Source organism: Rhinolophus sinicus, linkage group LG06, assembly GCF_036562045.2.
Source record: "Rhinolophus sinicus isolate RSC01 linkage group LG06, ASM3656204v1, whole genome shotgun sequence".
Classification (NCBI taxonomy): domain Eukaryota; kingdom Metazoa; phylum Chordata; class Mammalia; order Chiroptera; family Rhinolophidae; genus Rhinolophus; species Rhinolophus sinicus.
This window is the reverse complement of record NC_133756.1, coordinates 67,952,856-67,965,600: the sequence shown is the minus strand read 5'-3', so window position 1 is coordinate 67,965,600 and position 12,745 is coordinate 67,952,856. Positions and strand designations below refer to the sequence as shown.

The following is a 12,745-nucleotide window of genomic DNA, read 5'->3' as shown; positions in this document are numbered from 1 at the left end:
TAACAAATCGATATGTCGTTAATTGTGATAGTTTAACATAATATGTACATCAAAATATTTTTTATATGTCGTTGATTGTGATAATTTAACAATGTATACATTAAAAGCTTTTGTGTGTGTGTGTGTGTGTGTGTGTTTAAAGGAGGGCGCAGCTCACAGCCGGGATGGAACTGGCAACCTTGGTGGTACCAGCACCACACTCTAATCAACTGAGCTAACCTGCCACCCCTAAAATGTTTTAAATATAACTTTAAAAATAATTTAAAATCACCTCTGAGAATGCATAGAAATTAATTTCTGGTCTTCTTGTAAACACTGTTAGAATATTTCTTGTCTATAATTTTGGGATGTTCCTAGGGAGTCCTTATCCTTCAAAAACACAAATAAATGCAATTTATAATGTTAAACCCAAATAAATTAGTCATATACTTTTCTCTAAATGGATTATGGTGTCCAAAGAAATGTAATAGAGTCTGCACTATATTTAGTTTGAGAAGAATTTATATATGTATTCCAAATTGCCCTAAAAATTTGCTGGACAAAACATGTTAGTAAAAGAAACGAATCAAAGTGAAAATATAACAAAATGAAAATAAATGGTGGTGTTGTCTATTATATTATCTTTAATTTCTCCTGAAAATTTGAATGCATTAACAACCATATAGCTTGGAAGGATATATTTTCCCCAAACGTCTGAAAATAATGGATTATAAAGTTTTACAATTTAATATTAATAATTTAACATATTATTATATTATATATTTTTATTGTATTATTATGGTCCCTAAAAGAAAATGCATTTAAACTGTATTTAGGTTGTTATTACTATCCTTCAATTCTTTCCTGCAATAATATTTGCACTGACTCAGGACTCTGTATTCACAGCTGGCTTTTCCTTGATTACTATTTTGATATCGTAAAAGCCCATTAATTCAAAAGTAAGGAAGAAGGCTTTGAATTTGCTAGGTTGGGATTAAAATAGGTAAATTAACGTAAGTATATTTACATATTTGCCAGAAAACGGATATGATGAGCTTTTAAAATACGTATCATTTCGAATTGGCTGGAACTGTGTGCACAGTCCTGGGTTGACTAGCTGAGATTTATTATGTTTTGCTTGGATGCAAACAAATGTCTTCTGTAAACGCAAAGGGGAGGCCTATCGTTGTAGAATTTTGCACACAAATAATGTTTAAATGACTTAGTTCACATTCTTTGAGTAATCTTTCTCTTAAGGTGTGTGTGCGCGCGCGCCCCGATGGCCTGACCAGGACTGCCAGTTACTTGTGAGCGCATCTTGCGTGTCAAATTCCGGAATCTAGTATTCAGGGGCGGGTTCATCAATTAGACTTCCTGTCTAACATTGGAATCCAAGAACCGTGGTTTTTCCCCGCGCTGGGGACAGCGCCTCTAAGGCGGAATCTCGGGAAGCTGAGCCGGGCGCAGTTGCGTGGCGCCTGGCCCGCAGCCTCGGGATGCAGGCGGTAAGTGACTTTGGGAGGACCCGGGCACTCATTTAGCCCGGACCTCCTCTGCACGGTTCAAGGGGGGCGCGCGGTCCATCCGGCTCTGGGCGCAGAGCTTCTAGTGTTTGCCTAGAGGCCCGTCGCGGGCTGCCATCCTCGGTTGCCGGGGGACGATCCCTTCGCGGGTCCTTTGAGCGTTCCCACTTTCTTAGGTTTGCTTGGAGTTTATTGTGAGCTTTCAGTGACACTACGAGGCAGGGGAGAAACCTCTGGTCCCGTGCTTATAAAGCTCTCGGGGAAGGAGAAACTGAAGAGTTTAATGTTTGGAAGGCAATAAGATGGTTCTTTTCAAGCTGCTTCGGATGTTTATTTACCCAGCCCGTTTTCCCCTTGCTGCGTACTTAGTGCAGTGACGTTCACCCACCGGGGCGCCAGATTTGTGGTTCCAAGCGCTGGGATTTCAGTTAGCCCTCCCAGTCAAATGATAATTATTAAAACGCTGTAACCCCCGGTGGGGCATGGATTGACACCGCCAGTCCTATTTTTAAGCATCGCTTTAATTGAATACACTGCTGGTGGAAAAAAAAAAAAAAAGTCGGTCTGGGTTTTTGAATTCACCGTATTTTTCATATTTATTAATAATGACTATAACATTGTAAAATATGCTAGCGTTTAAGGATTTTGGCCAACTGCATGTAGAAGTAGTACTGTTAGCCCAAGCTAGATTTATAAAAATTTTATACAGCATAGAGAATATAGTCAATAATACTGTAATAGTTATGTATGGTGTCAGGTGGGTGCTATAGGGGGATCACTTCGTAGGTTATATAAACATCTAACCACTATGCTGTACACCTGAAACTAATATAATGAATGTCAACTGTAATTGAAAAATAAAAAAAATGAAAAATAAAACCTTCTTTAGAAGAAATTAAAATTTTATTGTGTATTATACTTTTTAATTACTTTAATTAAATTAATTGTTGGGATGAAATGAGCAGATGAGAAGCTGTTATTTAATATAGCATAATGTGTTGTGAAAACCAGGATGGTAGACCCAGGGATAACTTCTCGAAGAAAATGTGTTGTTCTGTAAATTCTTTTGTGGTGGTTGATATTTGATCCTTGAAGTTTCAGTATAAGTCCCAGAGTCATTTAAAATTAATGTTAAGTCAGACATATATAGTTTAAACTCATGACTGGGCCTCAAATACCCTTTAAAAACTATTTTACAAGCTCTTATTCTAAAAGCTTCATTAATTCAAAGCTTTTTTATTTTATAGTTGTTATTATAGTTTAAATTTACGTATTTTGTGTGGTTGTTTATTACAGTGATGTTTGCTTCTTGTGATAGTTTGTATTTGTCATAGAAAGTGCTAGAGAAATTTGGATAACTTTTTTTTAAAGTAGTAGCTTAGACTTATAACCAAGGGCATGAGCAAACAAAAGTTTTTGTTTAGGAGAAATATGAAGCTTTATTTCTTGTTTTATTTTTAAAACTTGAAATGCATTTCTTTAAAATAAAAATTGTTTTAAAAAACCACATCTTTTTATTGTACACAGGAAGAGGAAGGCCCTTTGCAGTCTGTTACGGAAGATGATGGAAGTGGAATGGCCCAGGATGCTTTCTATGTAAATAAGTTAATTTTAATTTTGTAGTGTGTGCCCTTTCTAGTTATGTGTTCCCTGGGCTATCAGCTCAACAATTGTTCCTCCAGCTGTTCAAGCCTGAGGCAGAGAAATCTTCTTTGCTTCCTCTCCTTCCCTGATCTCCCACATCTAATTTATCACCATGTCTTGTCAACTTAGCTTTTCCTATCCTACCAGTATCCTAGTCTAAGCTATTTTGTGCCCGGCGGGCGCTATTCTAGATGTAGGTAGGCAGTACTGAACAAAATGGACACAATTTGTGCCTTAGCGGATCTACAGTCTGGCAGCGGGCCTAAGAGGTAGGTTACCAACCAAAGGAAAGTAGTAGGAAGAAAAGGAACAGGTTATTGGGATGGAGAATAGTTGAAGGTGGAGGGAGGCAGTTGGCTTGCTTTAGATAAAATCCTGGAAGACTTACCTGAAAAGGTGATACTGAAGCTGAGAACTGAGGAGTGACAGGGAGCCAGGTGGAAAGTGGTGGGGAGAAGCAGTCTAGGCATCGGACAGCCAGTGCAGAGGCCCTGAGGCAGGAAGAGTGGGGCCTATTCTAGGGGCCTATTCTAGGACTTATTAGCAGGGAAGCCAGGCAGAGGAAGCTGACAGATCAAATCATGCAGAGCCCTGCAAGACCACGGCAAAGGGTTTGGATTGACTCTGAGTGCAGAGAAACCAGGCAGAGTTTCAAGTAGAAAGAAGGTCGAGCTTCTGAGTTAGAGAATCTCAGCTGGGTGATCGCATGCAAGTTCTTAACCTTTCTCAGCCTTGCTATTATTAGCCCCAGATAAAGATTCTGACCTGTCAAGAGTGTTGGTGAGGATTAAATGAGAACATCTGCAGAACACTTAACACACTTGGCACTGAATGGTTCCCTATGTGGTAATTTAAAAAAGAAAATATTCTTTTAAATGTTTAATTTCAAATGCTGTCTCCCCATTTAAATCAGTACTAAGAAAAAAGTGGAATTTGGGGCTGTGTACCAATGCCTCATTATTAAAATAATATTGTATATTGTAATTTAGCCTGTAGGATTGGATTGGATTTTTAAACATAAAAAAATCTTGTCTCTATAGTACAGATATTTAAGTGACTGTGTTATTCAAGTATATTTAGAAGTATGTCTTGGCTAATGTTCAGGCAGAAAAGATCAGTTTCATTCATTATGGCAATTGGCATATTTATCAGCATTATCTGTAGTTATTAGCGTTGGATTCATTTTCTTCTTTTATGACCATTCATGTCAATGAATGAGTGACAATCGATTTAAATTTTTTAGTGTTTAGAATTTCTAACATTACTGAGGATAAAAGCTCTTTACCCACGGATACCTGTAATTGAAGTGCAGTTTCCCTAAGTCAGTGGTTCTCAAACTTTAGCATGGGTGCGAATCACCTGGAGGGTCCCACCTCCAGAATTCCTGATTCCTAACAAGTCCCAGGTGATACCCATGCTGCTGGTCCAGGAACCACATTTTGCAAGCTACAGGCATAGCTTGTTTTAGTGTGCTTTGCTTTATTGTACTTCGCAGGTGTTGCATTTTTTTTTTTACAAACTGAAGGCAAGACCTCCACCAGCAAAAAGATTACGACTCGCTTTATTGCAATGCTCGTTTTATTGCGGTGGTCTGAAAATGAACCCATAATATCTCCAAGGTGTGCCTGTACTGTCGGAAGCCAACAAGCTCAGTCACTGGCTACATGATTATTTACTGTTCAAGATATACCTCTATTTTATATTTATTTGCTATTATTTCCCCCACTGAATTATTGATAATGATAGTTAGAAATGTTACTGTGACATAATTGTTTTTTTGGGAGAAAAGAGTAATTTGCAAACTATTAACTTTCCAGCTTCAAGCACTTATTATTGATGCATTCCACAATAAAGGATTTCAGACAATAAAAGAATATTTTCAACAGAAAGTGAGCCATGTTCCTCAAAAATATAATCGTCTCGTATTATACCATCTCAACAAATCAATAAATAAGGCAAGTGGTTTTGTTTTGTTTTCTGACTAGAATACCAATGTGTAATTATACTTTGTAAGGCTTTCTTATTGGGATAGAATTGACATATAGCACTCTGTACGTTTAAGTTGTACAGTATAGTTATTTGACATATATAATGAAATGATTGCCACAGTAAATTTAGTTAATATCCATCATTTCATAGAGATACAAAATAAAAGAAAAAATTTAAATACATATATTTTTCTTGTGATGAGAACTCTTAGGATTTACTTTCTTAACAACTTTCATTGTAAGGCTTTTGACTTAGTGTGGTCTCATACCTAGGAACTGGATAGAAATGAATTTCAGTATGTTTCATTGTTGCTGAAATGTATTCAGCAATTCTTCATTGATGGCCTCAAAGAAGATGAGCCTTTGCTAATTCAGCAGGGACTGATCCCAAAGATAAGTGTCACGTTTTAATTTTGTATGGCTTTGGGTAACTTAAGGAACTAGAGTGGATTCAGTTATCTAGTTAAGTTTGGTATTTCTGTTCCTTTGAAATCAAATTTGAAAAGGAATTGGTAACAATGCTTATTGCCCATATCTAATCAAAAATTGAGTTTAACATATGTTTCCTGATATATATGCTGGACAGGGCACTTTGGGAGTGTACAGGCATGAGTCAGACACACCCCCTTTCTCCCCTTGACAAGCCAATGCAAAAACATGATCAGATGTTTTTATTAGTGAATTTGACTTAGGAATATGGGATAGTAGGGAGTAAACTATTTCCCCAAAAAAGGCTCTATAAGTAGTTTAATAGACATTAGTTACAAGATTGGACCTGGATAGGTTACCAAATACTTCCCCTTGCCATAGCCCACTTTTCCAACTTTCTAAAACTTGAGTTAAATCAGAAAAAACAAATCATAAAAACATTTTTTGCATATTCTAAGTCACCCCAATTATGAAACTCTATTTTTTAATTAACCAGAAGTTAACATTGTGGGTGCCTTTGTAATGGTATCTGGAAGCAAAGCAGTGTTTGCCAAATCTCTTGCTGCAGTTCCCTTTTTATGATGAGATTTTGCAGCCCTGAGAAGATTTATTTATTTATGGAAATTTCATAACCATAATTTAGACATGTTTGAAAGCATGTACTGTTATTTCACGTAAGTTTTAGTCAAGATGAATAGATTGATGTTATCAATGTGGATAGGATACTAGATTCTATACTTTTTATAAAATTAAAGTTTATTGGGGTGACAACTGTTAATAAAGTTACATAGTTTTCAGGTGTACAGTTCTGTAATACATCATCTGTAAATCACATCGTGTATTCACCACCCTGAGTCAGTTCTCTTTCCGTCACCATATATTTGATCCATTTTACCCTCATCTACCACCCCTTGCCCCCTTACCCTCTAGTAACCACTAAGCTATTGTCTGTGTCTATGAGTTTTTGTTTCTTCATTTCTTTTCTTGTTCCTTTGTTGTTTTCAGTTTTATATACCACATATCAATCATTTGGTTCTCTACTGTCTGATTTATTTCTGTCTGATTTATTTCACTTAGCATCATAATCTCAAGATCCATCCATGTTGTTGCAAATGACATTTCATCTTTTTTTATGGCAGAATAGTATTCAATTTTGTGTGTGTGTGTGTATCATCATGATATATATATATCATCTTTATCTAATCATCTATCAAGGACACTTTGGTTGTTTCCATGTCTTGGCCACAGTAAATAAAGCTGCAATGAACATTGAAGTAGATATGTCTTTATGGATAAATGTTTTCAGATTTTTTGGGTAGATACCCAGGAGAGGGATTGCTGGGTCATATAATTCTGTTCTTAATTTTTTTGAGGAACCTCCACACTGCCTTTCATAGCAGCTGCACCAGTCTGCATTCCCACCAACAGTGTATGAGGGTTCCTTTTTCTCCACAGCCTCTCCAACACTCGTTACTATTTGTCTTGTTGATGATAGCCATTCTAACTGGGGTGAGGTGATATCTCATTGTGGTTTTTATTTGTATTTCTCTGATGATTAGTGAGGTTGAGCATTTTTTCATATGTCTGTTAGCCATCTGTATGTCCTCTTTGGAGAAATGTCTCCAGGTCCTCTGCCCATTTTTTAAATTGGATTGTTTGTTTTTTTGTTGTTGAGTTGTATGAATTCCTTATACATTTTGGATATTAGTCCCTTATCAGAGGCGTTGTTTGCAAAAATCTTTTCCCATTCGGTTGGTTGCCTTTTTATTTTGTCGATGGTTTCTTTTGCTGTGCAGAAGCTTTTTAGTTTGACATAGTCCCATTCATTTATTTTAGCTTTTACTTCCCTTGCCTTTGGAGTCAAATTCATAAAATGCTCTTTGAACACAAGGTCCATAAGTTTAGTACCTATGTTTTCTTCTATGAAGTTTATTGTTTCAGGTCTTATGTTTATGTCTTTGATCCATTTTCAGTTAATTTTGGTACATGGTAACAGACAGCAGTCTAGTTTTGTTTTTTTGCACGTGGCTTTCCAATTCTCCCAGCACCATTTATTGAAGAGGTTGTCTTTTCTCTATTGTATGTTTTTGGCTTCTTTGTCAAAAATTATCTGTCCATATTTATATGGGTTTATTTCTGGGGTCTCAGTTCTATTCCATTGGTCTGTGTGTCTGTTTTCTGCCAATACCAGACTGTTTTGATTATTGTTGCCCTGTAGTACAAGCTGAAGTCAGGGCATGTGATACACCAGCATTGTTCTTAGATTCTATACTTCTAAAGACAATTTTGTTTGCAGGCCAACAAAAACTGTGCTGGGATATTATTCTCCATAGAATAAGAATTTCCTACAGAAAGGAATATATTTAGTCCTGTATTAAAATCCAGGAGGATTAAGCAACTGGTCCTGTACCATATACATAATGAGTAGTAGCTATTGTATTTGTAAACAAATATTTCGTCTGGCTTATGGTAATGACACAGCTATGGTGCAGGTGTATCTGTTAGACCATTTGTGATCATGGCATATAAATAAGATCAGGAGTGTTTTCTAGTATCAAGTTTTGATTAAATATAGCATTTCCTTCACTTCTCTGTATCTGTACTCAACCAATATATTTTGGTGGGCTGGGAGGGAGAGAGGATTTGGGAGATTAAATGGAATGGCAACAAAAATGTATTTAAAACCACAGAATTTTGAGTATGAATAGAGGGAGAAATTGTCACCTTAGCAGTGAGTTCTACTATATAGAGGGACATTTCTTCCCTTGGATTGTCAGAGAAAAGTTTGCTTCAGGAAGTGGATGATTCAATCTAATGCAAATATTTGTCTGATTTGAGATAAAGGAAACATTACTTGCAACATAGTAGTGGCTTTCAACCTTCTGTACATTTGAATCACCTGGAGAGCTTTAATAAGCACTGCCTGGGTCCCATCAGCAGAGATTCTGATTTACTGGGTGTGCGATGGGTCCCAGGCATCAGAGTGTGTCAGAGCTCCCTAGGTTTTCCTAACATGCAGCCAAAGGTGAGAGCCGATAGGCTTGTTCATGGTCTTCAGCTGGGGTACCTTGGGTTCTTGGCTCCAAATTGGACAGTTTCCAAGGCTGCGCTCCTGTTAAGCATTGTTTGTCACAAACTCATGTTACTAACTTCATATTTAAATGATGATTTAACTGTGCGCGCAGGATTTTTTCTTTCTTTTTTTAAGAGTGACCAGTCTGAGCAAAACTGGTCCAAAGATGGCCTTTGCTTTATTGAATAAATATGTTGTAGGAGGGTTGATAGAAGTTTATTTTAAATCATACCAATCCTAGCAACTTAATATGAACTTGGATATATGTTCCTATAGCAAAGGAGAATCTCCAATTAGCTGGCAGCTTTTGGCCAAAGAAAGGTAGCCAGACTTAGGCAGATTCATTGTACTACTTCTACTTCTGGAGCACATTCCAAATTCTGCATCTCCTTTGAGATCTTGTCTTCTATAGCTTCCCAGAGGACAGGAACTTCTGTTTGGGGAAGCTCATTTCTCTCTTAACCCTTCCTCACTAGCCCGTTAATATGGCTTCCGGGTATTGCTTCTAGCCAAGTCTCCTATTCTTGCTAATTGCAACTTTGTAGCAGTATGATTCTATCCTGGAGGGTTCTAGATGGGGGCCTCAGAGACAGGCCTCAATGAAATGTGATGGAATGGAAAAAGGTCTTTAAAATTATTTTGCTCTAGTGAAAGAATTATCTTGTGAAATTGTATCAAATAGGAAGTAGTTATGCAGTCATGGGGGTTCCATCAGTGTTTCTTCTCTTGTGTACATGGCTTCCTGGTTTGAAAGAACAGTAGGATTTCTGATCATGGACAATCTAGCGTCAGACACATCCTTGATTAATGCCACAGAAGACTTCTTTGACACAGCACTGGTAAGGATGGGGGCAGATGCTTCACTGAGCAGGTACCATTGATGACTTGCAGGAATCTTTGAGTTATTTCTAAAACTTATGTTTTTCTAAGATGTGGATTTTACTAAAAGACTGCCATACTTTTTTATTAGAATTTTATATGAAATAGAAACAAACTTTAATATATATAACCAATGTTACAGAAAAATAAGGTGATTTATTTTCATACTTACCAATATATTATTCACCTGATTGTGGGTGGTATGTTGATTTTAATAAAGTAATTGAAGGTCAAATAGGAATTCTCTAAATTTTTTTTGCTGTATTTAAAGGAAACTCCTGCCTGTTAGAGAAATATCAGCATTAATGTATTAACATTATAGTTTGTAATGCTTTTAAAAAATAATACGAGCTTTACTTTTTCTATCTTTTTATTAGATTATTTCTAGGAAGAGTAGTAAAGGTAAGTGTATTATTTACTACTAATTGGCTATTTACTTTTCATTAATAGAATATTCTGGTGTAGAGAAAATATTTGTCTAAATGATATGTAAAGTAAAGTGGGTTTAATTATTATATTTGGACTTATTGACCATCTTATGGTAGTCATATTGTGATGCTGAAATGAATTTTGTTGTAAAGTATGTTTTGGTTTGCCTGGGGTGCATCTTAATTTCACGGCTCCTGTCATCATTGGCTACTTTGCTCCATTCAGGTATGGAGTGCCACTTTTGTCATTCTAACCAGCAGTTTAGCTCTTATTGATTTAACTTGGTGCTTATTCAGATGGCCTTCTCTGTCTTTCAAGGGTGGAAAAGGCAAATTTTTAGACTATTTGGAAGCTAGATAGATGATTCTGTTCAATTTATTCAAGTTCAAGGTAATTTGACATCTTGAATTGTGATACCATGGATTCAAAGACACACTTAAAATACTTGAGCATTTCAGTCATTGAGGCCATCTTACAATGTACATGCCCTCTTCGTATTGTCCATCTCCTTGTTTTTCTTTTGAAAAGCTGTTACTAACTTGTCTCTGCATTCTACAGTGGATGGTATCTCATAATTGAGGAAATTCAGTTCTAGAAGCTTAGGTACACACTATGCTTAGTTGATTTTGAAAAGGGTCCCCCTAAAATAAGTCAGTGAATCCAAATACTCTTAAGTCAATTTTTTAATGAACTTCGTGTGATAGTTACTATCTCTAAAATCAATTGATAAAGTACACAATGCTAAACAACCACTTCAAATTATGTAATAATTAAAAATAAACTTGTCTTTTATTAATGACAACAGCATATATATCACTGCATGTTTGGAAAAAAGAAACGTATGAGAGAGATCTATTCAGTCTGCATTTGGTGCTTGGTCCATGTACAGATCCCTATCCTTACAATAACTCCATGTACCTGATGGAGGAAACACTGCTCTGTGAAAACACTGCAAATGAAAAAAACCCACAAAAACAAAACATGGGAAAAACTGACATTTGCAGAGAGGTCAGCATTTGGCGTGGGTGTTGTTAAGCCTGGGCTCTATAGAGTTGATGTTTCATCTCTTTCTCTGAAGCACAAAGATGTTTTTACTGACTGACCTTCCCACCTCCTTCTGCCATTGATAGAATTAGTTCTTCCTTTTTATTCCAAGATTTATGTCATCTTACTGTATGTGTTCCATTTTTATGATTTCTTTGTTTTGTGTTTTCTGTATGTATGTACACACACACACACACACACACACACACACACACACACACAATTTGCTCCTCTCTAGTGATTTGAATGGCTGGTGTCTGTGTTTTAGTACACTGGTAGTAACTCTTATACCAACATCAAAATTATAGCACCCTATTTCTTCTTTATACTATGTAACAAGGAATTCAGCATGTTTTTATTCCATCTTCCACCTAGATTTATTTAATTTAAGCTGGAGTTTTAGGCTCATATGTAGCTTTGTAAATAGTATTTGCTGTTTGCCTTGTGTTGCAATCTTATTTACAGTAATTATTTAGGGGTCACTACCAACCTGTTTATACCATGATGTCCTCAGTCTTGAGTTCTTTTTTCTGTTTTATCTCCATCTGCTATATTTTGAAGAGTATTATTAGCGTGTGTGGGTTGGATATGGTCAGAGTTTTTTGCTATTTAAGAATATCTTTGTGGCTTTTATACAGTATCACTCTTGCTTTGCAGGTTCTCCCCCTCAAAACTCCGTTTCATTGTCTTCTATCAAATGTTGGGAGCATGTGCACACCTGTGTACATATACGTTAGGTGGTTCTTGATGAATTATTTTGAAATCAAATCCTACTTTAGCTTGGGAAATTTTATTTTCTGATAATTTTATCAGTTAGAGCAGGGTTTTCAACTCTGACACTTGGGGCCAGATAATTCTTTGTTTTGGGGTGCTCTCCTGGCCTTTATCCACTCATTGCCAATAGCAGCCTCTCCCACTTCCCCAGTTGTGACAAGCAAGCAATGTGTCCAGAAATTGCTGGGTGCTCCTTAGGGAAAGGAGGGCAAAAATCACCTCTAGTTGCAAACCACTGAGTTCAAGTGTTTTCAGTATATGAAAAAGAATAGCTAGTTCAAATAGGGTTGAATGATAAAGGTGACTTATTGACCTAGGAATTAAAAAGTCTGGAGACAGGTGGTTCAGGAGCAGTTTGGTTGTGGCTATGCTCCATTATCTGCAGTTCTTTCAGTGCTGCCTTGCTCAGAGGCATTGGTCTCCCTTGATGGTTGTAAAATGGCAGCCAGCAATCAGAGCTTTGTGTTTTCTGGTTCACATGTAGGGGGGAGAAACATTCACCTTCTTCAACCATCAAAAGAAAAGCCCTGGCTTTGCTCTGATTGGACGCCCACGCTCTTAATGAACCAATCACTATGAAAAGATGAATGGGATGTCCCAGCATAGCTTACGCCAATTAGGATCCATCCCTGAAGCAAGTCAGTCCCACCCAATAGCATGACTGCTACATAACAGAGGAGGGGGAAGGGTGAAAGGAAGGCACCAAAAAGTCCAGTACGGTTACTCTTCCTATTCTAGTCGCTTTGTAAGATTATCTGTTATTCATCTATTGCATCTTTTTTGTCTTCATATACATTTTTTTTCTCACTTTTTTCTGTATATTTTGAGAATGGTTCTTAAGTTTTTCTTGGAAGCCATCGTTTTAATTCTGCTTTCATTGCTTTCAGTACAAACTTCAATTCTGCTATCATGTCTTTGCTTCCTTGAAACCTATGAGTGGTGGTGATTTGCCTCAGCTTTTCTATCCTTATTTCTCTCTCTAT

At 36.8% G+C, this 12,745-nt stretch overlaps 1 protein-coding gene across 1 annotated transcript in view; it reads left to right on the top strand.

Annotated features, from left to right (window-relative positions):
• Window positions 1–1,475: 1,475 nt before the first annotated feature.
• Window positions 1,476–12,745, top strand: part of SYCP2L (synaptonemal complex protein 2 like) — a 77,859-nt gene continuing 66,589 nt past the window's right edge. Inside the window, exons 1-6 of the mRNA XM_074337065.1 lie at window positions 1,476–1,484; window positions 3,030–3,098; window positions 4,964–5,101; window positions 5,408–5,527; window positions 9,371–9,475; window positions 9,893–9,917. Of these exons, the coding sequence (XP_074193166.1) occupies window positions 1,476–1,484; window positions 3,030–3,098; window positions 4,964–5,101; window positions 5,408–5,527; window positions 9,371–9,475; window positions 9,893–9,917 (466 nt within the window). The remainder of the gene's footprint in view (window positions 1,485–3,029; window positions 3,099–4,963; window positions 5,102–5,407; window positions 5,528–9,370; window positions 9,476–9,892; window positions 9,918–12,745) is intronic.